Below are 27,327 nucleotides of genomic sequence, written 5' to 3' on the forward strand. Positions count from 1 at the left end.
TGATCAGAGTTCAATTCCTTCCCCTTGAAGGTAGACTAGAATTAATTATTTCATTTGTGCCACTGAAATAAGGTGAAAAATGCAATGTATGACTTCTAAAACTGAATCAGAAAAGGTGAAAAGCCTCTTTCTTTTGTGTGTTCAACACTTGAAGTAATGCTAGAAAATGATGTTTAAGGACTCAAGAAGCCTGTAGAAAGGTGCCAGTGGTGAAACCCTGAGAGGTTCGATCATAACTAAACTAGTGGGGCACCCTGGGGGTAAATCCTCAAGTTCTCATCAAAACATGGAGACTACAAGCAGGGCAGACCACATAACTGTGTTTTATGGCAGAGGTGGATCCAGAAGCCTTCTCCAAATTCAGAAATTACAAAGGATGCATTTTTATAATGCTTTTATAACGCTTTTGGGCTTTACTGAAATCTATTATGCAATGACAGATAATAAACCAGCTGCTTCCTGATGCCTGGTGCCATGTAAAATAATCACAAGAGGCCAACCTCAGCTGTGAAGTATGCTGTGGTGTAATCTGCTTTTGTCCAAAACTGAAGAGTCCATCTTTAGGTCAGACTCAATATTTATGAGTAGAACAACATACTTCTCTGCAATAAGTTAGATTATGTCACCCAAATGTATCAGATTCTAGTCTCTGGAGATTTATGGTACAGGGATCTTTGGAAATGTGGTTAATCAAAGACTTGACACCACATAATGCTAGAAGATGGTGATGTGGCCATAAGACAGGAACACCCACCCAGGATGCTGGCAGACAGGAGGAGATAGGAGAGCTAGATTACGATCTTGGACATGAGTCTTCAGCCAACACTTTGATTTAAAATTTCTGATCTCTAGGAACTTGACAGAATGCATTCCTTTCCTTTTCTTTCTTTCTTTTTTTTTTTTTTTTAACCAGCTCATTTCTGATAATGTTCTAGGGCAGCCAAGGGAAGTGGGTGCATCATCCTATGAGGTGGGAGAATGTGGGAGTCACTGCTAAGCAGTAGCCGAACAATATCTAATCAGCTTTAGCATCCATTTGGAAAGTGTGAAGTACTGTTTACTGATCCTACCAAAAGTGAATTAACAAACACAACACATAAGCAAAGGAAAACGGAAAGAATTAAATAAGAAGGTAAGGGCCAATGGGTTAAGGTACTTGTGTGCAGGCCTACAGACATGAGTCCCTGGGTTTCACACGGTACAGGTAAGAACTTGCAAGAGTTATCTCCTATTTTCCACACATGCTGCTGTAAGCACACACCTGGACTCTCTCACCTGCACATACTAAATAAACAATAGATTACCCATAAAAGTAGTTTAAGAAACTAGCATAAAAGGAGCCAAGATTAACATAATACCAAAGTAAAGAAAATGGGGAAAGGTGAGTTTTTTGGATTTCCAGGAGAAAATAAACATTGAAATATAAACTGAACATTAGTGCCTCATTAATTAATCAGATGTAAGATTTTGTAGAAAAATACACGTAAGGCAAAATAATTAAATGATAAATACACTGAAAAAGTGATAGGGAAGGTATGTCCTATGATTAGTGTTTGTAAATAAAGGTAAAACATGTACAGTTGATTGGAAGACTATGGAACTTTGCACGCGCACACGCACGCACGCACACACACACACACACACACACACACACACGCACAAAAGCTAGATGAATATGTAAATCGGGCTTAATGGCCACGGTAATAAAAGTTTGGAAGACAGTAGTGCTGAGGGCAATTTGACCTCTGTAGGCAATGCTCAAGGGGTTTCAGAGGCGAATAACATCATCTGGACAAGAGACCATTCTTGTGATATTTTGGCAAAGCATGTGGCTGCTTTCAGCCCTTGTCCAACAGACCCTCCTGAGACTAATTTGCAGTTTTGTACTAATATCATTGGCAGCTGGGATTTTAAGTCAGCCTAATATTAACTGTGCCACGTGGTCACTCATACATCTAAGGAGAAAAGGAGCAAACAGAGCAAAGAGAAATAGAAAATGTATCGTTTGAGGAGAAAAAGAGAACCAAGAAATTTGGTATTGGAGCTCAAGCGGATGAGAAGCTTAAAGGTCTGATGCTAAATGGAATAAAGGGAGTGGTAACCTCTGGGCATGATATCACCCAGCTAATCCTGCAACCCGGAAAGGAAAAGGTCAGTGAAGAATGTCCTTGGCCTAAACAACAAGGGAAAGTTTATGCAAATCTAATTCAAGGTGGGGACAGGATCCAGGTCCAACAAGCTGGAGAACATGGCAGCATCAGTAGATCTGGCTTTAGAGTTAAGGATACAGGAAAGAGATTATGAAATCTTCCATGGTTAAGGAAAACTGTTGAGGTGAGGCACATGGCAAGGGAGTCCTCCCAGAGAGGCCCAAGGTAGCATTGTGTGAAGCTGCCAAGGTGAGGCCTGGATTAGGAGATCCCAAGATGTTAGAAAAGTCAGAGCATGGGGTATCTGCCAAGGAGAGATGCTGAGGACAGGATGTGGAACCAGCCCAAGAATAAGTGTCTTTCCATCAGCAAAGCTAGAAAGTGTGGAAGACTTGAAGATCTGTCTACTCAGCCTTTTGATATTGGTCAGAGATGACAAAATTTGGAGAATGCCCTGCTGAATTTCAGTGTTGCTTTGGTCCAGTGTTTTATTAAGCAGTTCCTGTTCCACCCTTTAAAAACAGTAATGTATATTCTGTGCCACTGTATGTATCTGTTGAAGCATATGATCAGCATTTTGATTTTTTTGCTTTTTCAGGGTTTTAATCAGAGATTGCCCTCAGGCTCAACAAACTAAGGACTTTGGGATTTTAAACAGTCTTGAAACAGACTATGGAGAGTTTTGAAGTTGGGCTGGATGAATTTTACATTCTGATATACCTACAAGCCTATGGGGGACAGGGAACTAAATGTGGTGTTTTGAATGAGAATGACCCCCATGCATGCATATATTTGAATGTTTAGTTTTCAGCTGGTGGAACTATTTAAGAAGGATTAGGAGGTGTGGTTTTGTTGGAGAGGTGTGTCACTAAGGGAAGGATTTGAGGTTTCAAAAGCCCATGCCCTATCCAACCTCTGTCTCTGCCTGCTGTCTGTGGATCTGGATGAAAAAGCAGCTCAAACTACAGCTAATAGTGATTTTAGATTTTCATCTGTGGTTTTTCCATGTTATAAATAAACTGGAAATAATGCTTACATGAACCAAAATGCCTGTAGGAATCTATTACTTTGACACTGTTAAATCAAGAGATAGGAAGTATTTTCTTTCACTATGAATTCATACTCTGAGCTGCTCTTGACAGGCTTGAATGTTAATTTCAAAAGGCAACTCTGACATCCTACATGCCCACTGAAAGTCAATTGTTGATCAAACACTTGGCAGACATACAGAGGAGTTTACCATTCTCTTATGGAGGCATATGAAATTTAACTGTATTAGTTTTCCAGAGCATTGGCCTAACCAAAAAGGATTCTAAAATATTGTTATACAATTTGTTAGAATGCTCCAATAATTTAATTCACTGACATAGTTCATATGAGACATTGTATGTTTAACCAAAAAAATGTATTTACAATTTGTTATCATTCTTGGGGTTAAATAATTAAATCTGATAGAAAATGACTTATTAGACAAGTCATTTTCATTAGTTTTAGCTATATTTTAGAAAATATATGTTTTGTTTTTGTGATGTTTACAGTATGTCTTAGGTGACCAGTACAGACACATTTCCAAAGGTATGAAGTAATCGTGTTCAAAGGAAACAGTGACCCATCTGCCAAATGCCACAGGAAACCAGGTCACTGTTTCCTTAAATTAGCTTCAGTGCAGGGTTTTGCAGAAATCTTTGAACAATGGTCATCAGTAAGTGCTGAATCGTTAAACAAGTCTATGCTCAGGCACTATTTCCTACAGGTTGAACAGCAAATGAATACATTTTTAGAGTCAGGAGACCACTCACCCTTTGTATGAGCAATAAGAACGACACGCTCTCCTGAATGGAAGATGAAGATTAAAAGACTGCTACTAATCTTGCTCTTGCTTTACTTACTGTTCTGACAAAGTCATTCAGACTAAGACTGTGTAAGTCTGTGAGAGGCTCTAGCCTGAAAGACCTAGCCTGTTGGACAGAGATCCTCCGACTTCCTCTTAAGAGATTCTGAATCTTATTTGAGGCGATATTGTACATATTTGCTTATTTTTCATGTAAAGAAGATTATTCTTGATGTCTAGTAAGTGGAATCAGGAAAATTTACTTTCCTTAAAGTATTTATATGAACATCAGATATTCGAATGTTATTTTATAATTGTATGTTAGGGACATCTGCATCACTTAACTATATTGTTTTATATTATTACAGGACAAAATGACAGGAACTGATAGCAATTGCCCAAATAATGAACCAAACTTTTTTAAAAAACATCTATGTGATGATACAAAGGTAATGATAATTTAAAATTTATTGTGAGCTTGATTTTATATGTACTTTTTAGATAATTAAATTAATTCCATGATCTTTTTTATCATGATGACAAGATTATCTTTTGTCTGTTATGTTATACTGTGATCTGTTATGTATTAATTTTACAGATATCCTGTTCTCAAAAGATAAAAACTGTAAGTTTGTCCTTACAGTTTGTCCTTATTTCCTATTTTTCACATTAAAAATACTAGTAACACTGACTATAAAGGCATAAATGTTTTTCCCATTAATTTCTTGTAAAAGAAAGTCCTTGTTAAAATGTTTGTGCTTTGTGCGCGCGCGCACACACACACACACACAATCATTTAGTTTTAGATGGTTTGAAGTTTTTTTTTTTTGTTTTTTTTTTTGTTTGTTTTGTTTTTTTTAGTATTTACTGACTTTATACCAAAGTCAGCTCTAGTTGGATAACTACAATGGAAAAATATACACAAAAGTTTGTAACTTTCCTCAAAGAAACAGATGTTCTTTGGTATTTGATAGTTTTTCTAAAACTCACCTAGCTGTTAACATCACATTATCACATAACCGTAAATTCTTTCCATTTTTTAAACTAATTTAACTAAAAAGCTTTATGTGTTAGGTTAAAGGGCTCTTCGTTTTCACTTTACTTTATTGTCAGCTTTTCCCCCGGAGCTCAAGTGTTCATAAACGGTAGCAAGAAAACCCACACCTACCTTCCCTTCTTAGCAGTTCAGCGGCCTTCTTCTTTGGTTATCCTGTTTAAAGCATACAGTCTTGTCATGTGTTCGCCCATAAACTGTAAAGCCACATGTACAGAATGGAGAAACAACTCTTTGAAAGTCAGATAATCATTAAACCAAATTCTAGGCACTTTGTGTTCTCTGTCTCCTTGGAGCCAAGCAGTTTCATTTTTGTTACTAACCACTGACGTGATTAACTGGAACAGAGAGCTGGGGAGGAGGTGGGGCATTGCTAAGGGACAGGGCTCTGGCCTTATGTTAGCAGCCCTTTTGATTTTGTTTCTTCCAATAGGAAGCTGCTTTTCTAAATCGTGCTGCTCGCAAGTTGAAGCAATTTCTTAAAATGAATATCAGTGAAGAGTTCAATGTCCACTTACTGAAAGTTTCAGTAGGCACACAAACACTGGTGAACTGCACGAGCAAGGTAAGTGTGGATGGTGTACTGGGAGCCAAATACACGTCACTCCTGTTTGGGATGCCATCGTTCTCTGGTGGTCAACACTTCTGTCACAGAGCTCAAAGCGCTGCTGATCTGGAAGGAAGACTCAAACTTTAGAAAGCTACGCATGCCTTGGTTGCAAAGTCAGAAAGCCCATTTGAATCTGCTTTAAAAGGTTAACCAGGGACATTGAACAGTGACCATGTTGGTTTGTGGGCGATGGATTATTTCTTACATTTCCATTAAGTTGTTTCATCAAAAGGGAAGCAGGTGAGTTTGCATACGCTTTGCGAAGTTTCAGGCAATCCAACATGAAGTAAAAAATTCCAAGTACACAAATATGCAAGCTAAAAGCAACATAAATATGCCAAGGGCCTGTGTCCAAGAATTTGGAAAGTTTAGAATATTTGCATATCCAGAATTTCAGAGCTAAAAGCAACACTTATTTTTTCCTACATTTTTGACATTACGTATCATTGTACATCACTATTCATGGTGAATGGTCAGGACATCTCACACACAATTCTGTCAATGTTCACCTTCCTTACAGAAAATGATGGGGTTTCTGCATATAACCTACACATATCTTCCTGTGTCCTCTAAATTGCATGTAGGCTTCTTCAAACACCTATAGCAATGTAAATGATAAGTACTTAGTTATTATGTGTAGTTTGAAAACAAAGACAAGAAAATTAGCTCACACATGTTCAGTACAGGAGCATTTTTCTTCAAATATGTTCAAATGCAGTTGATTTAAATCCAAGGATGTGGAACTATGGACATATACTATACCAACACTGGTATCGTGGAAGTACCATTCGTAGTCCCCCTACTCACGTACAGCAATTAGTCAAGTGGAATTCAGTTGGTACTTTAAAAATGTTCTGGTGTATCCACTGAAAGATTAAAGAAAAATTCCTTCAGATCTTTAAAAACCTGTCATCAACTCTTTGAAGTTATTTAAAAGTTACATGATTGCATTACTCAAGTGTGTAACAAATAGAGATATGAATTTGTGACTAAATTAAGAGATGAGTTCATGATGTATCCATTACAACTGTGTCCCACTGGCTCTCACCTCTTTGTGGGTTCTTATCCTCATGTGTGGACTGAAGTAAAATCATCAAGGTCACAGCTTTAGCAAGAAGACAGAATAAAGTAAAACCGGTAAAGCACTGAGAATAATATCTGACCTAGAAAATACTCAATTAACTGATTCTTCACTAAATGATTCTTCACTAAATCACTCTACCATGTCACATGGCTCAGAGAAATACAATTGCTCTCCAGTTATCTACTGTGTACAGGCATCTCTCTATATACTGTCCTGGTAGCATTTAAAAATTCTTAATTAGGTGGGAAAAACTAACTTATAAGGCAGATAGTAGCCATATTCTATTAAGCATTAAATTTTTGTAGCAGATTCTAAAGTACCAGTTGAATTAGTTATAGTATTGTTAACCTAAATATTTTCAATGTTACATCCTTCCAAAAAGTTTTTTGATATAAAAGTCCAATTAAATCATGTAAAAAAAAATGTGTCCTTTATGAAAGTTTAGACTATCATGTCCACTGTTACAGGGTGAAAAATGACATATAAAACATTAAGAATAGTAGATTTGATTTTCCTATCAATCATAGTTATCATCACCACGGATTTTAAGATGTCATACAAGGGTTTCCATTCTGACATACTATGTAGTGTATAATCTAATATGATGAAAACCGAAAAGCAACTATTTTGAGACTCATTCTACTAAAATATTAAATTAAATCTTATAAATTTATTTCCCAGGATGAAAGAAATTTAAAGGAACAGAAAAAGAATGATCCATGTTTCCTAAAGAGACTACTGAGAGAGATAAAAACTTGTTGGAATAAAATTTTGAAGGGCAGTATCTAAACAGGACATTCAGTAGTAACCTTCAAGAATTGCCTGGTCCATGCCGTTTGAGGGGTTGAAATCCCCCCAGAAGTTGCTGGATGCCTCCTGGCTAAATGAACAGAGCATCAGGGAGACCCACAATGAGGCACTAGAAGATGGACATGAGCAATCCAACTGGTTCCTGTGATCAGCACAGACATATGGACATGCATCAACTGTACTGATTTTGTAAGGGAATCATGTCATCAGCAATACTTTTTCAACCTTTCCAAACATTTCAAAAGATATCAAGTCTGCAAGATTCATGGCCACAAGGATTCAAAGCCACCATTGTTTTCTAGCAAAATGAAGATATGTGCATCAGGAAACCACCTGAGGAGAGGAACTGTCACCTTGTAGACTGAAGACTCTGCAGGGCTCATGGTGATGAATAATGCTCATGAAAACAAGAGTCAGACACTTGTGTGGCAGCAGCAGCAGCAAAAAAGAAGCTAAAAGCACTTAAGACACATATCCAGAAATGTAGTTAAACAGGAATGTATAACACATACCTTCAGTAAAGAGCATAGCAGATATTTTTTAATAGAAGAATTTTTAAAGCTAGAAATGCACTTAGTACAAAGATACTGAACCTTAGTATTCGATCACTTTCGTCATTTATGTGTAATAAAGCTTGTATAACTGAGTTTTCAATTTGGGAAGTATATTTTTAAAAGAATAATATATGTTAGACTTTGAATTAATGTATATATTTAATTTTGACATTATCTATATATAAAATATTTTCATACACTACACTGCCTACTTTGGAAAGTGCCTCTTTTTAAAATAAATGACCTTCGTGTTGACACTGTCAGGTTCACTTAATCTCAAGCATGTTCACTGCTGCGCTGCCGTTTGACCCCATTTATATTCAACATGTAATCTTTGACACACTCATACCAAGAACCATGAGACTAGGACCCTGCAACTCTGTTAAGAGGAGAAACACTAATTTCTTGTTTTACAATAGGGTCTTCTATGTACCTCAGGCTGGCTGTGATGCTACCGCCTCAGCCTCCCAAGGGCTGGGCTTGCAGACATGAGCCAACATGCTCAGTTAGAAACACTAATTTTTTAATATTAACTTCATGTCTTTGAAGAGACATCTGTGCATATCTTATGTATATAATACCTGTTTAAGAATCCTTCTTTGAAAGGCCTGCAGTCTTCATTCAGTTGTGAGGGACAGGAACACAGAGACTGAATTTCTGAAACAGATGAAAGTGCTGAACTCACATTCTTTTGGTTCTTTTCAACCACTCCAGCATCTAGCCGGATGTTTGCATTTCATCTGTACATTACATGATCAGTGCTCCACCGACACCTTCCATGTGTGATGGCCGTGCCTTCTCCTTCCCCCTTTTCTCCAACCCATATGAAGTTCATCTCCAATGGTACAGATAGCTGGCATTAATCGTTTTGGGAGAAAAACTTCTGGTTTAAAGTTTGTTTCATAATCAACACCATTTGCCCAAGTAACAGTTGATCAGAACAAATGATACTTTAAGAAAGTCAGCTTCTTTAATGGACTTTGCTAAGTAGGTTATGTCTTCACTATAAAAGGGATCTACTAAATGGTAGTGTTTTATCTTGAAGAACTAGTAAAATGGGTAAGCCATTAGCTAGAGAACTGAGGGCATTTGCATGTCTAAAGGTAAACTCTATACCTGCAAGGCTGTCTGTAAAGCACCCTAGCAGTATTGAAACAATTCTGACTATGGCAAAATTTTAAATGCTCATTAAAAGTTATTAAAATTTCTTCACTGGTCTTTATCATTTATTAATGAGAGACATTAACTGTAGGTAAAATTCATTTTCCAACAGTTCATTCAACTTGTGTACTAAAAGCTTTGGAAGTTATCCACATTCATGCTGTGCTTCACTCATTGTTTAGGAAAGCAGATAGAGGCAAAGGAATGTGGGCAATGAGCATCTTGAGTATATTTTCATTCTAATTCACAATTATAGACTTGTCTATTTAAATTAAATGTTTTCAATCAAATATTTGAGGAATTAAAAATGTAATAATGACTACATAAATGCTTAAAATGAGCATTTCCTAAAGCTTTTTCCAAGAAACCCTAATTCCAGTGTTACAGAAAGAAAAAAAAAAGCAAAAACAATAAAAATTAAAATAAGCAAAGAAAATTAAATAATAAGAATCATAAGTTCTAAAGCTATACTTTTTCCATCATGAACTGGGGTTCACAAATGATAAAAGTATATTAAATGCTCTATAGTCTCATTCATACAGATTTACTGTTTAATATTAATATACAAGAATGCCATTTTTATATAACAGCTACTAGCACAATACACAGCAAATATAGTTAACAAGATCAAAATAATAGCAATATATTATAGAAGAATTCCAAGTAAATACTTTTACAAGTCTTCAAGAAATATACTAAATGACATAGTTTTTAGAATTACGATAATTTTATTTGTAATTTGTGTGTGTTGTGTGTATGTGTGTGTGCTCAAAAGTGTGAGCGGAGGTGCAGACATGCTTTGGCTGTCAGAGGATACCTGCAGAGAGTGAATTCTCTCCTTGTACCTTGTTTATGAGAGAGGGCCTCTCTTGTTTTTGTGATTACTTGGAGGTAGTTGACCTGAGTTTCTGGACTATCCCGTCTCTGCCTTTATCGCTTCACCAGAGACTAGTGCTTTACAGATGTGTGCATCTGGCTTTTTATGTGGATTCCAGGGATCTACCGCAGGTCATCATGTTGTGGGAGTCTGGTTGTTGTCAGGTACTCTCCCAGAAAGTACAACTTAGTTGAAAATGAAGCCAGAAGGGCACCCTCTGGGCAGAAAAGAGTGACGCATAGAAATCAAAGAAGCTCAGGGCTCTGGAACCTCAGCCAGGCAGCAACACGGGCCTGGCCTGACTTGGGCGGGTCAGTGGCTGCTTCATGAGCACGGAGCTCTGAAACCAAGACAGGCAGAGACAGGGGGGTGTGTTTTTGCAGGTGAACAACATGGCTCCTTTGGGAACAGCCAGTTGCTTGCTCCTGCTTGTGGAGCTGCGCTCGAAAGATCAGCAGTCAAGCCCTGGGGGTCAGCGATGAATTATTGGGGGGCGGGGGGAGAATGGGAGCCTGTCCTACCCCAGAAGAAATGATGAGTCTCATCCAGTCATGGTGAAATAGATGATGCTGACACATTTCCTGTGAAACTGTGACTACAGTGGGAAGGGGTTTGAGGGTTGAATGCGTTTGATTGTCTGGGACTAGAAGTACCAGGAATACTTAATTTACAAACAATCACACAGTCCTATCATAAGGGAACACAGTACTTAATTATCCTATGGGTTGGGGGAAGAACTCCAGGAATGGTTAAAGATCATTGGTTGAAAGCCAAGACACCAGGACATCTCATTAGCACAGGGTAGGTGTTTCCAGGAATCCCCAGACACACACACTGAATGGGTTTCTTATCAGGAAGGGTTGGGCCTGTGATTTTTCCTGAGGGCTATGTGAGTCTTCTTAGGGGATCTGGGATGCACAGAGCTCAGAGGCCATCTTGAATGCCAGACTTAGACCTTAACAACAGGGACCCACAATCTCCCTGGCACAAGATAGTTACTTGTTAGAGGACACAAAAGATTGTACAATATATTCATATCACATAATGTTTTAATGCATATATGCATTGGTTAATGTTAGAATAAAGGGAGGCATATCTATTTCCTCAAGAATTACTTATTTAATGAAAAATATTCAAAATTCTGTTAGCTCTTTGAAATGTACAGTGCTGTCACCATGCTGGGAACCAAAGCAGCAATACTTATTTGTCTATCCTAACTCTATCTTATTGTTTTTCAGAGACCCACCTTTCTTCATTTTGACAATTCCCTTATAGGTGAATCCTGGTAAACCTGAAGTCTTTCTTCTAGGCCATGCTTTCACTTACAGGTGTTTCCAAGATAATTCATCAGTCGTGTCTTAAGGATTTCACTGAAACACAAGCCTCTCTCTAAGTTCAGTGGCCTTTACCATTCTCTGTACTAAGGAACTTTAAATTCTTACTAAGAAATATCTTTCACATTTTATTCTGAACTCCTTTTTCCTGAATTACTGTTATTGGTTCTGTGTTAATCCTAGATACTGTTAGTATTTGATTCTTTAGTTGTTCACAGGACTTTATTTCAAGGAATACACATTGTGAATTGACAAAAATCTATGTTAGTACTTTATTGTAAATATAGTTATTACAAGAACAATGTTTGCTTAAAATGTTTTATGACCTCTGAAAGAATGTATCATTTTGAATGTCTATTAAGCACCTTTTGGGAAAAGGTGTGGTTAATGGATAATCAGATGAAACATATCATGACAACATCTTATTAAAATCCATTTAAGGTTCTTCAGGTCTGTAGATGGTTGTCCTATATTATATGGCTAATATCCACTTATTAACGAATGTATACCATGCCTGTCTTTCTGTTTCGGGGTTACCTCATTCAGGATGATCTTTTAGTTCCATCCATTTGCCTGTAAATTTCATGATTTCCTTGTTTTTAATAGATGAGCAGTATTCCATTGTATAAATGTACCACAATTTCTGTATTCATTCCTCCGTTGAGGGACATCTAGGTTGTTTCCAGATTCTGACTATTACAAAAAACCAGGCCATGGAGGAAGAGGATCCAGGCAGTCCTGATGCGACTTAACAAGCTATGGGCAGATGGCAATAGTGGAGAACTCCCCCTTTCAGTGGACTAGGGGAAGGAGATGAGAGGAAGAGGGAGGGAGGGTGGAATTGGGGAAGTTGAGGGAGGAGCTTCATTTGGGATATATAATAAATTGTGAAAAAAAATTAAAACAATCCATTTAAGTAATTCAGATAAGATATTCTGTAATAAAGTCTTATTTGCTAAACATAGGTATTACATGTCTCTAGAACAAACTAGGATAACATGATTGGATCCATAGTTTTCTGCTCTTATAAATGCTCATGATAGTCTCCTGTCCTGTTTCCTGTCTTCTCCTTCTTCCATGTATCGTGTTTGCCTTCCTGAGTGAGGATTGATCATCTTACCCAGGGTCCTCCTTCTTGCTTAGCTTCTTTAGATGTACAGATTTGAGTATGTTAATCCTATATTGTGTGTCTAATATCCACTTAAAAGAGAGTACATACTGTGTGTCTTTCTGTTCCTGGGATACCTCACTCAGGATGATCTTTTCTAGTTCCCACCATTTCATGATTTCCTTGTTTTTAATTGCTGAGCCTACCACAGAGGGCCTCTGAAAGATTCTACCCAGAGGGGATCAAAGCAGATGCTGAGGCTCATAACCAAACTTTGGGCAGAGTGCAGGAATCTTATGAAAGAAGGGGGAGATAGAAAGACCTGGAGGGGACAGGAGATCCACAAGGAGAGCAACAGAACCAAAAAAATCTGGGCACAGGGGTCTTTTCTGAGACTGATACTCCAACCAAGGACCATGCATGGAGATAACCTATAACCCATGCTCAGGTATAGCCCATGGCAGCTCAGTGTCCAAGCGGGTACCTTAGTAAGGGGAACAGGGACTGTATCTGACATGAACTCAGTAACTGGCTCTTTGATCACCTCCCCCTGATGGGGGAGCAGCCTTGCCAGGCCACAGAGGAAGACAATGCACCCAGTCCCGATGAGACGTGATAGGCTAGGGTCAGATAGAAGGGGAGGAGAACCTCCCTGTCAATGAACTTGGAGAGGAGCATGGGAGGAGATGAGGAAGGGAGAGTGGGATTGGGAGGGAATGAGGGAGGGGGCTACAGCTGGGGTACAAGTGAATAAACTGTAATTAATATAAAAATAAAAGTTAAAAATGCCCATGATATTGTGTGAAAAATATTCAGTCTGGATTTTGAGCCAATAATAGAATCTACAAAACCATTATAACACAGGACAAAAAGATAGGTTCGCTGATACACTGAGAACTGCCATCGTATACCTAGATATAAGAATAGCAGGGAACACTGATGTATATTTGTAGGAGGTTGAGACAGGAGGATTCCTTGAGTCCTGAATTTTGAAGCTACCCTGGGCAACAAAGTAAGATTCAGCTATTTGTAGTTTATTATGCTATTATTGTTTAGTAAGTATACTGACTCACCTGCCATGGGTCACTCTGAATCACACTCCAACATGAACTTGCACTAAATACATATGAAAGAAAGTTGTGAAGTTACCTTGGGTATTGGTAAGCTGGAGGAGTGGGGAAGCATAAGTATTACTAGAATGAAGAATAGACATTTGAACCAAGAGAGTCAAGGCATTTCTAATCCACATGAAATTTGTTACAAAATCCTTTTCTCAAGATAACATAGATTGGAGGGACCTCTGTCCCTTACCTGTGAAAATCCCTTTAAAAATATCTTAGAATTAATGAGGAAATAAGAAAGGTATGCTCATTTATGAATGTTTAGTACATTGAAAAAGCATAATCAATGAATAAACTTTGCCTTCACAGTAAGACAAGATATTCTGAATGAGATTTAAGCATTGCCTGTAGGGTCCTCCTTGTTGTTTAGCTTCTTTAGGTCTGTAGATTTTACTATGGTATCCTATATTATATGTCGAATATCCACTTATAAGTAAGTATATACCATGTGTGTCTTTCTGCTTCTGGGTTACCTCACTCAGGACGATCTTTTCTAGTTCCATCAATTTGCTTGCAAATTTTATGATTTCCTTGTTTTGAATATCTGAGTAATATTCCACTGTGTAAATGTGCCACAATATCTGTATCCATTCTTCCATTGAGGGACATCTAGGCTGTTTCCATGGCAAACAAGATAGACATCAGAAGCGGGGAAAGAGAGAGAATAGGACTGAGCCTATCATAGAGGTCCTCTGGAAAGGCTCCACCCAACAGGGGATAGAAGCAGATGCTGAGACTCAAAGCCAAACTTTGGGCAGAGAGCAGGGAGTCTTATGGAAGAACTGGGGGATAGAAGGACCTGTAGGGGATAGGAGCTCCACAAGTAGTCCAAAAAAGCTTAAAAAAATTGGGCCCAAGGGGTCCTGCAGAGACTGATATAACAACTAAGGGCTATGCATGGAGAGGAGCTAGATTCCTGCTCAGATGTAGCCCAGAGGCTGCTCAGTCTCCATGTGGGTACCCGAGTAAGGGGAGCAGGGGTTTCCTCTGCCATAAACTCCATTGTTGCCTGCTCTTACTTCCCCCTGGCGATGTGGGGATCCAGTCCTGATGAGACTTGATAAGCTAGGGTCAGATGGCAGGAGAGGAGAACTCCCCCTTTTAGTGAACTAGGGTAAGAGGATAGAGGGAAAGAGGGAGGGAGAGTAGGACTGGGGGAGATGAGGGAGGGAGCAACAATCGGGATATAAAATGAATAAATTAAAAAAAAATTAAAAAACAAAAAGCCAAAACCAAACCAAAAGACAAGACAAAATATCCCAGTAAAGACAACTACTTTTGCTTTTCATCAACTAGATATCAAAAAAATATACAGTTAGAATACAGGTCTAGTTCAAAGCATGTCATTTTCTTATCCCCATCTTACTCTGAATAAGTCAACATCATAGTCTGGCTTCTCCTTTTGTTTTTTTTTTTGAACTTTAGACAATCTGATATATCCAGTCTGGCCTCAAACTCTTATATAATCGAGGAAGAGTTGGTTTCCTGATCCTACTGTTTTCACCTCCCAAGTGCTAGGATTACAAGTATGAGTCACTGAAGCTCACTTCATGCTGTGCTATGAGGACTGGCTCCAAAGCTTTTTGTGTGCTGGGCAAGCACTCTATTGACTAAGCAACACTCTTACACCCAAATGTCTACCTTTCCCCTTTAATGTTCACCCCATTCTGGAAATACCAGTTTCTCCCATGCTTCAAGACTATTGAATATTCTTTGGTAGAAGCAACTAGAAGTTAAGGAAATAAATAAGTGCATAAAAAAACCAGGTCACCTTGTTTTAAGGCTTGTGTTCAAATATTATTTTCGTAATGAAATAGTTCCACAATGTTCATCCAACATGTAACTTACTTTCACTCCCTTTCCCATCTTCTAATCACTCCCATACCTGAGTATTCTCCATAGCAGTATCACAATCTCCTATTATCTCTTTATCCATCTTTATTTACAATCTTCCTCCATTAGAATTTCTAAAGTTCAAAACTGCCACGATTTCTTACTTCCTTGTTCACTGTACCTAACATATTTAAATATTGTTAGCCAAGTACATAACATACTAAGAGCTTGCTTAGCATCATACATTTTGGCAAAGATTTTTATATATAGTACTGATAATTATGTAAAAAATTAGTCCTACAATATTGATAGAAGTATAGTCAAGATACATTTTTTTAAAAATTTGGTTTGTGATTATCTACCACCATCCTTAAGATGAGGAAAGGTGTCTCGCTCAGTTCAGCATAATACAGAGCTCCTACTAAACAATATAGATTTAAGAATGATTTCCAGAACCCCACACACTGCAAAAGGGAATCATGAGTTAAGACCACATTGGTTGAAATTTTAAGAGCTGATCCCAAGCTAGCTAAACGTGATTATTTATTAAACGCTACTGAATAATTAAAGAGGCTCTCTGGGAAAGCCAGGCAGACATGTTTAGAAGTTGTTCAGTCAAAAGCAAAGCAAATTCAGGTATCACAGCACTTCAGGTCTGTCTAGCACTTCCAGTCAGCTTAGGTGGTTCCACAGGGAACAGGCCTTGCCGCAAGGGTGCCTCTTACCTTTTTGCTATGGCTATTCTTAAAACTCAGTGTCTCTTTCCCTACCCCGCCCTCGTGTGTGGAGAACGAAGACTGTTAGTTGTTGTACATAGCTTCACAACCCAGCTGCGATGTTTTATCTTGCTCATCGGTAGATAAAGTATACTGTTAGATAATCTGTAGGGGTGCTTCCAGTAACTGCTGGCATGCTGATCAGTGTGCTGCTTGGAAAAGAGCCACCTTTAGGACAGGCAGAACCACTCAATAGTCTAAGGTCTTATTTGAATCCCTGGGTGAAACAAAACAAAAAGGATAATGTGTGGATATACACACGTGAGGTTAGTAATCAGAGGTGCTTTAAAAATAAATTAATTTTAATTTAACCTTTTTAATTTTAGTATCATGGTGTTTTGATATCAGACTCTAGATTTTCTAGTTTTTGAATGTGAACTTTCAAGAGTAATATCCATGGACTGCTGGGCCTTTACCCCTGGAATGGAGTTGCTTCAATGACTGAAGTGAGAAGCTGCTAATTTCCACAGATTACAGTCACTGCCAGACTCAGATTTGAATTCTCATGGGAATAGAGTGAGCCTCTGATGTAGAAAATAAATTTAGTAAGTTCCTTGTGTATTTAAACAAGTACACACATATCTATAGTAAAATGTATATATTCCTAGATATACACATAAACCTTCTACAGTTCTTTTTTGGAGGATCCTAAATACAGACATGCTCAGTTGTCTCCTAATACCAAAGTCATACTCTTATTGCGAGAAAGGGTGGAAAGCTAAGCTAATTGATTCAGGTGTTGAGAATTGAGGCAGAAAATTCACCAGACACAGGATTTTCAAGAGACTAGCTCTAAGAATGCAAAATGTTCATCATAAATGGTAAGGAGATTTAAGCTTAAAACTACCACAAATCTAAACTGCTTCACCTTCAAATATTCCCTAGGCAATGTTTAATTTCTCACATTGCCCACGGTCTTCCTACTTAAGTAATGGGGGTGGGGTTGAGTCTTTTAAGTTTCTTATCCATAATAAAGAGCTTCCGGGGAACATCAGCTACTCTAGAGAGAGATAAGGTGTTAAAGGGGCAGAGAACACAACGCTCACTTAAATGGTGTTTTGATTTTATCTTCTACTCTACCATGCTCCTAAAATTGTTTTATTGTATTGGAATACTTGCTAAGTGGCCATTTTTATGAAGAGTTAAGAAATTAGTGTTTAATATAAAATTTAAAAGTCTTTTCTTGTGAGGTTTACATGAAATTTCCCTACAGGCAGTGTTAAGTTTGAGGTGACTGGTAAACAAAATAACTTCCTACTTTTTAAAAGTTTCTTGACAAAAAGGAGATTATTGAATTATTTCAAAGCCGTGTTAACACGTGGGTCAACAGTAGTAAGACGAACACCTGCTAGTGAGTCAAACTACGGTTTATTTTTATTACAAGTGGAATAAAACTCACTTAGAATAGTACAGCAAAACAAGATAGACAGGTTTCAAATGTCTCTTGAGTAAAATTTAAGAAAACTATTTAAAATTTAAGTGTAACTTTCACAGTAAGTTACTTAACTAGAAAGCATCACTTACACCCAGCAAAGCTAGATAAGCGATTGTCATAATTGAGTGACTAATTCTCAAAATTATAGTCCTTTTCACTTGCTTCATAAAGAATAAAACATACCATACATCTACTTAGAATGCCTACAATGTGTGAAATTTAAATGAAAGTTACCTTATATTCTAGCAGAAATAAGCAAAACATAACAATGTTTCAAGCTTTTTATTTGCAGTTTAAACACAACTGGAATATTCCTTGCACAACTTACAAGTATATTCTTAGCAACTAAATAAATCTTTACCTGCCGTTTTCACAGATAGCCAAGGTCAAACACTACAGCAATAGCTAGCGGGCAATAGATACTCAGTATTTCCTTAAGTTACTCCCACGGTGGTGCTCCACATAGCTTAAACCAGCTTTCTAAGATATCAATATAGGGATCTCTAGAACAAGCTACAAAAATTGCTCACAAATCTCTGCAATTTCATGTTTCACAAATAAAAACTGAGCCCTCTAAAATAACTGAGGCTAGTAACAGTAAATTATACAAAAGCACCCTCTAGTGGCAACAAAAGCAATTCACATAATTATTTAAACAGGCATTTCAGTATGTAATGAAAATGTTTCTAAGTAAAAATGAGTGTTCTACCTCTAACTTTCACCCTTTCTGAGATCTACTCAATATTTAACCCATTTCAAAAATCAACTGAACTCATACTAAAAATATACTTACTGTAATAAAGTAATTTTGTACGTTTTTTTCCTATTAGATTTTTCTTCTTTGAGCTTATATTCCTAGGAAAAAAGCATTCATCCTTAACCCAGGAAAAAAACTGAATAGAAATGAAATGTATATAATAGCCATATTTGTATTAGACATAGCACTTGTATTAACATTTAAACAATGGTCTACTCTTTAACTATTTATCACAATTAGTTTTCTACCAAAGTACATAGTATTTATCTAAAATACTACGGTTTTCAATTTTAAAATTTTGTTGGGTATAAAAACAGAATTTCTATACCTTAAAACTTGTAACAAATAATTTTCTTAAAGGCATGAAAGAGCAATTAAAAATCTTATGGTAGAAAAAAAATGGCATTTTATTTTATTTATTTATACTTTATTTGTATTCTAGTTTGTTCTTATCATTCTAAAAAAAGTCAATAAATATACCAAGCAACAACTTATATTTTGTCTTTATTGGTTTGAAATGAATATATCATTTATAATAAAAAAAAAGTGAATAGGAGACAACAGCAGTCACAATGGTCTTATTTTTTTCAAGTGAATACCTTTCAGAATAATCTATATACAATTTTCCATTTTAACTTAACCTTACAATCATTTTTCATTCTATCACACTTGCAAAAATTGTGCAAATAAATAAAAATGAACGGTGCATAGGAAGACTCCTTAAAAACTATTGCACAACACGTTAACATGAGAGTAAAGTACGGACCACAGAAATGTGTTAAAAGTCGTTGTAACATGTATTTCACAGACAGTGCTTTCAGTGACCTCTGGGCTCTCCAGTGGAATGTGTTTGACCAGCTCATCTCTTGGTAGTATGCTTTTAACATTTATTTGCTACTGTAAAAGGCAATGACAAAAAAATGTGCCTGTTTTTAAAAAAACCAATTTATCCACCTCTAAGTACAATGCAAAGTGAAAGAAATACTGTCCATTCCTAGATAAAGACAAATTGATAAATTAAAAGTTCTTCAGATATTTGTAACCAATTTTAAAAAGGCAGTTACTAAAGTGAAAATCTACATTGTCTTCTTAGTCTTCTAACCAGTCTTCATTACTGCTTACTCAAGCTGACTAGTTTTGAATTGGTTTATCAATATGACCAAATAGGGTAAGCAGGGAGGGGGGGGGAATCTAACCAGAAAGAAGCATAAAGTGAACAAAATGAAAACTCACTACCTCAAGCTTAAAATCCCTTCCCAAAGTAAAATAAAACAGAAAGCAAGAAGTAAATTTCAGAAATGAAATTCCAACCAATGTCTACATTCATCCGTAATCATAAACAAAACCAAAAAGGAAACACATCACCACAAAATGTTGCTGGCACCCCTTTAGGGTAAAGTTCAGACTCAACTGAACAGTGATTACTATAGGACTGTGGATCATACTCTGCCAAAGCCAAAGTACTACCTACCAGGAAGTACTTACATTGAAAGTGAGGTGATCAAAACCTATTTCAGTCAGGTGGAAGAGAAAATATATATCCTAGCTGTGCTTATGTTTGCCAGTTATGAAAAACATTTCAGTACTTTCAGTGTAGTAAGTACGGTGTTTCAACGTTAAGCACTAAAGAAAATATGAATAGGAAAAAGTAGATATTTTTTTCAATGTACTTGCATTTATACCAACCATAAGGAACTAAAAAACAGTTTTGTCTGCATGCTCAAAATTAATGAGTACTACAATTATTTATTGGGTGGGATGATTTGCTTTAAAATGCATTAATTTCCTATAAACACATATTTAGAAATAAAAATTTTAAGCATGTCAGATATTAAAAAAAAAATCTGTGTACCTTAAATAATTCTGTTTAGTACTGCAAACACTGTAGCAGTAACCTAAAACTACTCTTCAAAGAAGTTATGCCAAAAGAAGGAAAATAAAATCTCAGAACACAGTTGACAGAGAGATGTGTCCAACTAAGATGGAGGTAATTTAATAATTCAGTTGTAAGTAGAGTAAGATACATTTAAATGCTCAGTCATTTATGAAAAGGAGATTGCATAGCTACATGTCCACAGAATGAAGACTATATTTACTAATTTAATCAGGTTGTGTAATTAAAAATCCATGAAATTACCGGCAACATGGACCTCAGGTTTTCCTTTTCATCATTTCTTAGGCATTTAACACTAGTTCCTAAAGAGTTCAGTTGTGAAAATGACCTCACATCAATTGATAATGAACAACATTCTCTTCAGTAACAGAATCTCCAGTATCCCATTCTCCTATGATGCTACTGGTGATAGGCATCAATGACAGCATCTCTTCTGATTTCTTGTTGAGAGATGTGATTATCCTAAAGCTTGCAAGGTTCATCACTAGAATGGGAGAGCTTGTGCAAGTACACTAATGTATTTAAACAACTGAAGAGCAACACCGAAGACAATGATCTCATATCAACTTATTTTTTAACACATACTTGAGTGGCACAGGCTGGAGGAATGAGATTTATTATATACAGAATATATATATACATACACATATATAAAGACATTACACAGCCTAAGGACTATATTCCAAAGACTAAGGTATTGTAAAGAGCTTTTAGCACAATGTAACTGGAAGAAGTGCCCAGGCTGTCAAGCAGCAATAATCATTAAATTCTGAACCCGGCCCCTTAGCTTTTTAGACTGTTCACAGAATCATTCTTCGAATGCCACATTCACAACAGAACTTTGCCCAGTCAACAGGGTACTTTGTCCCACATTCATGGCAGAATTTTGGTAAATGTCCAGATGAGTTTCCCTCGATGCTTTTAATGTTTCCACCATTTACTGAAGATGTATAGTCTCCATCCGGCCTACAGAAGTAGAGAAGGAGGTGCAGAATCAATTTCACTCACATCAGTAGTTAATACCATTATGCAGTAAAGAACAGGGAGTTATTAATATATAGAAACTAAAACCTTATTCCTCTCGTCCAATTTATAAAACAATCTTTGGGTCACGCATGGTGGTGCATCCCTGTAATTCTACCCTGGCGCGGTACAGGCAAAAGGCCAGTTTCCGCTACAAAGTGAGTTCTTGGCCAACTGAGCTATATAGATCTTGTCTCAAACAAACAAACAAACAAATATAACAAAACAAACTCTGCAGAAAAAGACTTAATTTTAAGTGGTTCTCCTTTGGAGAAGCCCTGATTAGCACATGCAACCATGCCTTTCTTTATTGTATTTGTCACCTTTTACTATACAAAGGTGCTCACAATGTCCTTCCTGGAAAAAAAAAAAAAAAAAAAAAAACATTTTAACATAAAACTGGAACACAACCCTGGGCAGACAGAACCCTTCAAGTTCCAGATCTTTCCTTGGCCACATGTTATGGCCAAGGGTGATACTTCCCAATTTATCTTATTTACTTTGATCTTAATTATATTATTATGATGCAATAAATACATTAAAAACCACTGTTCGTGCACTCTCATGGTAAATGTTAGCAAATACAGCAATGCATGTGAGGAGCAAGAAGATGGTTACATTGTGGCAGTTTTTAAAACAGGTTTATTTTTATTTTGAGTGCTTGCCTGTGCACAGCGTGCATGCCCGCCACATGTGTAGGTCAAATGAGAGCATCAGGAACCAGAGTTACTTACAGTCGGTTACAAGCTGCCATGTGGATCCTGGGACTTGAACCCAGGTTCTCCAGCAAGGCCGCCTGTCGCCACACATTATGAAAAATAATTAAAGCTTGAACCTATACAGGTCTCACGACCCTACACGAGGAGTTCAGACTCTGCTGGTGAGGCAGTGCCAGCTGGGAGAAGCAGCTATGGTTCCAGCAAGAATGTCTCCTTGTCCTCCAGGCAGGTGTGCTGAGAACACGCTCTTTACCTTACACTCAGCACAAAGACAACTCCTAAATCACTGCTGAGAAGAACACTACTCAATGTTTTTGTTGTTGTTGTTTTTTTAGAGTAGTTACTGTTTGTGAAACTCTAGACACTCCCAATTTGACCAGCTCCTTCATAAAACAACTTGGAGCTGACAAAAAAAATTACTGGACTTTTGACAAAAATCTGCTACGGACTTAAAACTGTGAGATGACAATGAAGCAACTCGTGTGTTCTAATATGCTATACTTAAGTTCTCAGAAGGGAGACACACACACTTGTCAGAGGCAGAGAGTAACCTACAGCTTGGTATAACCCTTGCCAACCACAAGCCCAACATTAACTGAGTAACACTAATCCAGGGAAAGTAACAAAATAAACAAGCTCTCCGCAGTGAAGTATATTAAGAATTAATTCAAAATGTAAAAGATCACTTGAGTACTCAGCATGAGCACCTGTCGGTAAAGAATTCATGTAAATACTGAAACTTCACCTTTCCTAGGCATTACTAAATTCTGTACATAATTGCTGGTCAATGTTTGCTCTAACTGGGAGCACACGAGTGTCTCCATCATCACATTTCCTACCAATGTGGTTTTGTGAAGAGGTTTTCTTTTGCTCGCCTGGAAATATAAAATGGTTGCGTTCATACATTTCATATACATGTATATGTACAGTCCTGCTCAGGAGGCTAAAACTGTTTTCACGTTTCTCTGGCATTGGTGTTTCTTCCACTGGCAATATGCTTGCTGTCCCTGCCCTCTATTCCCAGAGCTCCTCTACTCCTCAGACTCCAGCGCTATTGGTTACATGGGTTCACCCTTACTCTTGTACATGTAGAAAATCTCCACATATCTTGTCAATCAGGCAAGTTCAACTCCCTGTCTGTGGGCCTCATGTGGTCAAAGACAGCTATAAATGGGAGCCAACACCAATCACAAGCTTATTAAAATATTGTAAGATTTTTTTCCATTTTTTGATAAGTCAACTGCACTGTTCTCAAAAATGAATATTGTAAATGACAATGTAGTGTCACAGTGTCACATCTGGCTGTATACAGTAACCTCCTCTCTCAACATGTTGTATAATTTTAATTTATCTCAGGCTTTTGCAGAATTTTTTTCACTTTTACCATGATCAAATATATCTTTTGCTGTAAATCAGTATTTACTAAATTATTCAAGAAATCCTTTCCTTTCTCAAATAACGTCTCGTTTTTCTAAAACCATAAATGGCTTTTCTTTCCATTTTGGGACACTCAGTTTACTAGGAACTAATTTACTGATGTTTGTGTGTGCACGCATGTGTATGTGTGTGTACATGTGTATGTGAACACCTGTGTGTACTCATGCACACGTATGTACAGGCAGGGCTCGAATCACTGTCTACATGCCAAGCATCATAACTGATTTCCCCCACATGTGTAAGTGTGTTAGTTCCCCAATACTCAGACATCTACACTGCTTCCTGTGAAATGGGGCGGATTTCTAGTCATTTGCATGACTAAGGTCTTTACCTCTGATCATTTCATTCTATTTGTTTATCTATGAATTAATATCAAACCATCAGAACTACTGTAATGTCATGCTTCACTCACAATACTGTTTTTTTCCTTGTCCTGTTTAATTTTAGGTCTTGTTCTTCACACATATTTTCAAACTGATTAACCAAGATTCATGAATGATTTAAAAACAATACTAAATTTGTATACTAATGTAGTGACTGGTATAGCACGCCTTACAAGATGAATTTTTGGAATTAAATAATCTATTTCATGAAAAGGGTATATTACATTTACTTACATATTCTTCAGAATCATTTAATGTTTTAAATTTTTATGTCAAAAATTTTTCATTGTCTTTAAACTTATTTTCATGTAATTTAAATTTGTGTGTTCACAATTTTTTAATAAACTATTTCCTGCTTGTTGCTGAGAAAAAGATTGTAATAATTTCTAATATACCAATCTTTAATCAGAAAATATACTAAGTATTAATTGTATTTACTTGATAATTGTTCTTTTCAGTATATATATATATATATATATATATATATATATATATCTCCATACATAATAACAGATTTATACTTTTATCCCACATTTCTGGGTTTCTGTAAGAACAATTTTGAGACTGTAAACCTGTTATTTTTCTAAGGAAAAAAAAAAAAAAGATCACAGATACCCTGGAATGTTATGATCATAACTGTTATTACCTGAGATGTAAAACTGTTAAAAAGTCAATAAGCAACTGGCTTACTATCAACTATCAATCATTTAAGAAGACTACATTTCTTATTGTGAAAATTCTGCTCCTGCTTGTCAGCATTTTTTTTTTCTTTTGGTCCCTTCTCTGGATACGGCATTTTATAATACTAAAGTATAGATACAAAGATGTTTTTAATTTTATTAAGTTTAAGAGAATGTTAATTTTACTCTGAACCTTGATTCAAAATATATGGAAATATACATATGTAATATTGTGTGTTTGTGGCAGTAAAGCCACATTTCAGATCTCTAAGGCTCATGTCTTGATATGCATCAAGATCCCAAATGAGACAAACAGCATTTATTCTAGGATCCAGCTGGAAACACAGTAATTCATCTGCTTCACTACTGTTCACATCACTGTCATGCAAAGCATCACTCGTAAAGCTCTTTGCATGACAGATGCACAAATGCCCACTCTCTAAACCCAAAATCTCAAAATCACTTTAGTGTTCAGAAGCTTGCAGATCCTTCTGATAGACAGCTAAGACTGAGAAGACAGGATTTGAACCTGTCCCTGGGTTAAATCAGAACTCTGGAGAATTGGGTAAGCTACAGACTTGAGACAAGCAGGTAGTACACTACATATATACACATCACAATTTTGGAGCAAATCGTAGGGTAGAATGTCCTTGGTCTACAGTGAAACACACTACGAAATTATTCCATGTTTATAGTAAGAGCATTACTTACTATAAGCCAGCGTGTTACAAAGTATCTTCCTCATGAAGCTTCCTGGAAGAACTTTTAAGGCTAAGTACACTTTTTTCAGAGAAAATGTAGGCGGTTTGTTTGTTTAACTATATAGGTATCACGAACCATATTCATACAGCTTTTCTTCCCTCACTACAACAAATTTCAGAATCCAGCTTAACTCGTGGCTCATCTGTATACAGGATCTTGTGATGTATCTCTTATGGACAAACTTGCTACTAAAGTTCAACTTTTCTTTTAATTCTCTTTTTCCTTTCATTCAGAATGTTTCTTTCTCTCCTTCTCTTCCTCCCTCCCTCCAAGTGTGTATGTGTTTCTACATAAATAAAGTTTTTTTTCAGGCTTAAATGTAAAAATGTGGAAAAATTACAAGAGTGATATTTATAAGGTCTATTCACACAATAATACTATGCTTGATATTTAAACATGCAAGAGAAAAAAGGAAAGGCTAAGTATATCTAGTAAAAATGAACAAGAAGTATTTCAGTATTTACAATTAAAAAGTATAAGAAAACAGCATTCAGGCCTCAACAATTTCTTGTCAATTTGACAGACATACTGCGTTCTATAAGAAAGAAAACACCCAATTATCAAGAGCATGTTATCTATTTTTTGTGCACAGAGTTTTACTGCAACAGGTACACAAACCTGGCTATGTAGCTATCAGTGAAAGTTTTCCTTTTGTTGGTAAGTACACCTGCTGCAGAATTTCTTGCCAGACTTGGAGGTGTAGTATTTCGAGATTTGATGTTAGCTCTGGAAGAGAGAAAGTGCGAATGTGTTGAATTTAATATTTCTTGATTTATCTTTTTACATTGGAAGAAAAACAGAGGCTGAAGAGAAGTTCAGAGTAATTGCCAAGTAAGCATTTTTAATCTAAAAACAAGCAGAATTAGTAAATATTCATGGTAACTACAACATCACTTTTATAAAGTACCAAACAGATTCAAATATTTCTTGTGCCTCATAAAAAGTTTCTAGGAGCCTAGTTAAAAAGCCTCGTAATTGCTCACTAAATGGACACTGTTAACTGTTGACAGACAACTCTTAAGCAGACGTAACATGAGCATTATTGTTAGCCTAAGAATACCGGATATGGTTAAAATCGGAAAATTTGTTGCTTTAAATGACAATATTCATTTCATGCAAGTTCTTAGAATGACTAAAAATAAATAAAAATTTAATCTCACCAACTGTACAGACTGAAATATCTAATATAAGGGACACTTTAGGAATCAAAAAAGCTTATACATCTGAATTTTGATAGAACATTAGCATGAGAGGATATGAAATTTACATAAATTTAGATTAAAGGTCTACAGTTACTGATCAGGTTTGTATAACAATAGTAACAGTAATGATGACTTGAGCTTCCTCAATGGTAACCTGACCATTTACATTACAAAAAGCTTTTAAGATATAAACTCATATAAAACACAGCACGTTGCTTATGCTACTGCTACTGTTGCTGCTACTACATGGCCACTTTAGTAACTATTACACTAAATACACTTCTGCACTGCATAAGTAAGTTATTTAATTCTAGTAAATAACTTCATGCTAGATGAGATAACAAAGGCAGAGCCCCCGAGTAACTTAAGCAATGTGACTCTACTGATGTGCTGCACAGTCAAGGTTCTGAGGCAGAGGTCCCCTCCTCTTCATTAAGGACTAAGTTTATTTTGCAAACAAACCATTTAACATAAAGGGAAAACAAACTGTAAGAATTCTTTTCACAGTCTTTGACTGCAACTTTTCCTAATCTATTTCTTTACATTGGTAAAGTCAGAAGCACCCTAACAGGTTAAATAACTTGCACACAAGTTGAAACTATTCTTCAAATACTCACTATGCTAAATATGAAGCTACCATTCCTTGCCATGCTGACACTGGATTTGTTTTTGAGATATTATCTGAGCATGCCCAGCTTGGAAAGCCTGTGTTTTGAGAGTGTATAGGCTGCA

At 36.6% G+C, this 27,327-nt stretch overlaps 2 protein-coding genes across 2 annotated transcripts in view; one reads left to right on the plus strand and one right to left on the minus strand.

Moving 5' to 3' along the window:
• Positions 1–9,300, plus strand: part of Il7 (interleukin 7) — a 44,672-nt gene extending 35,372 nt beyond the window's left edge. The window contains exons 3-5 of the mRNA XM_055603139.1: positions 4,350–4,430; positions 5,469–5,600; positions 7,411–9,300. Of these exons, the coding sequence (XP_055459114.1) occupies positions 4,350–4,430; positions 5,469–5,600; positions 7,411–7,518 (321 nt within the window). The 3' untranslated portion in view covers positions 7,519–9,300. The remainder of the gene's footprint in view (positions 1–4,349; positions 4,431–5,468; positions 5,601–7,410) is intronic.
• Positions 9,301–18,984: 9,684 nt separating this feature from the next.
• The window catches only part of Zc2hc1a (zinc finger C2HC-type containing 1A), a 42,471-nt gene continuing 34,128 nt past the window's right edge, over positions 18,985–27,327 (minus strand). Inside the window, exons 8-9 of the mRNA XM_055603545.1 lie at positions 26,012–26,119; positions 18,985–21,355 (exon numbers count right to left, since the gene is read on the minus strand). Of these exons, the coding sequence (XP_055459520.1) occupies positions 21,190–21,355; positions 26,012–26,119 (274 nt within the window). The 3' untranslated portion in view covers positions 18,985–21,189. The remainder of the gene's footprint in view (positions 21,356–26,011; positions 26,120–27,327) is intronic.

The sequence above is a fragment of the Psammomys obesus genome, unplaced genomic scaffold, assembly GCF_907164565.1.
Source record: "Psammomys obesus unplaced genomic scaffold, mPsaObe1.curated_primary_1811, whole genome shotgun sequence".
Taxonomy (NCBI): domain Eukaryota; kingdom Metazoa; phylum Chordata; class Mammalia; order Rodentia; family Muridae; genus Psammomys; species Psammomys obesus.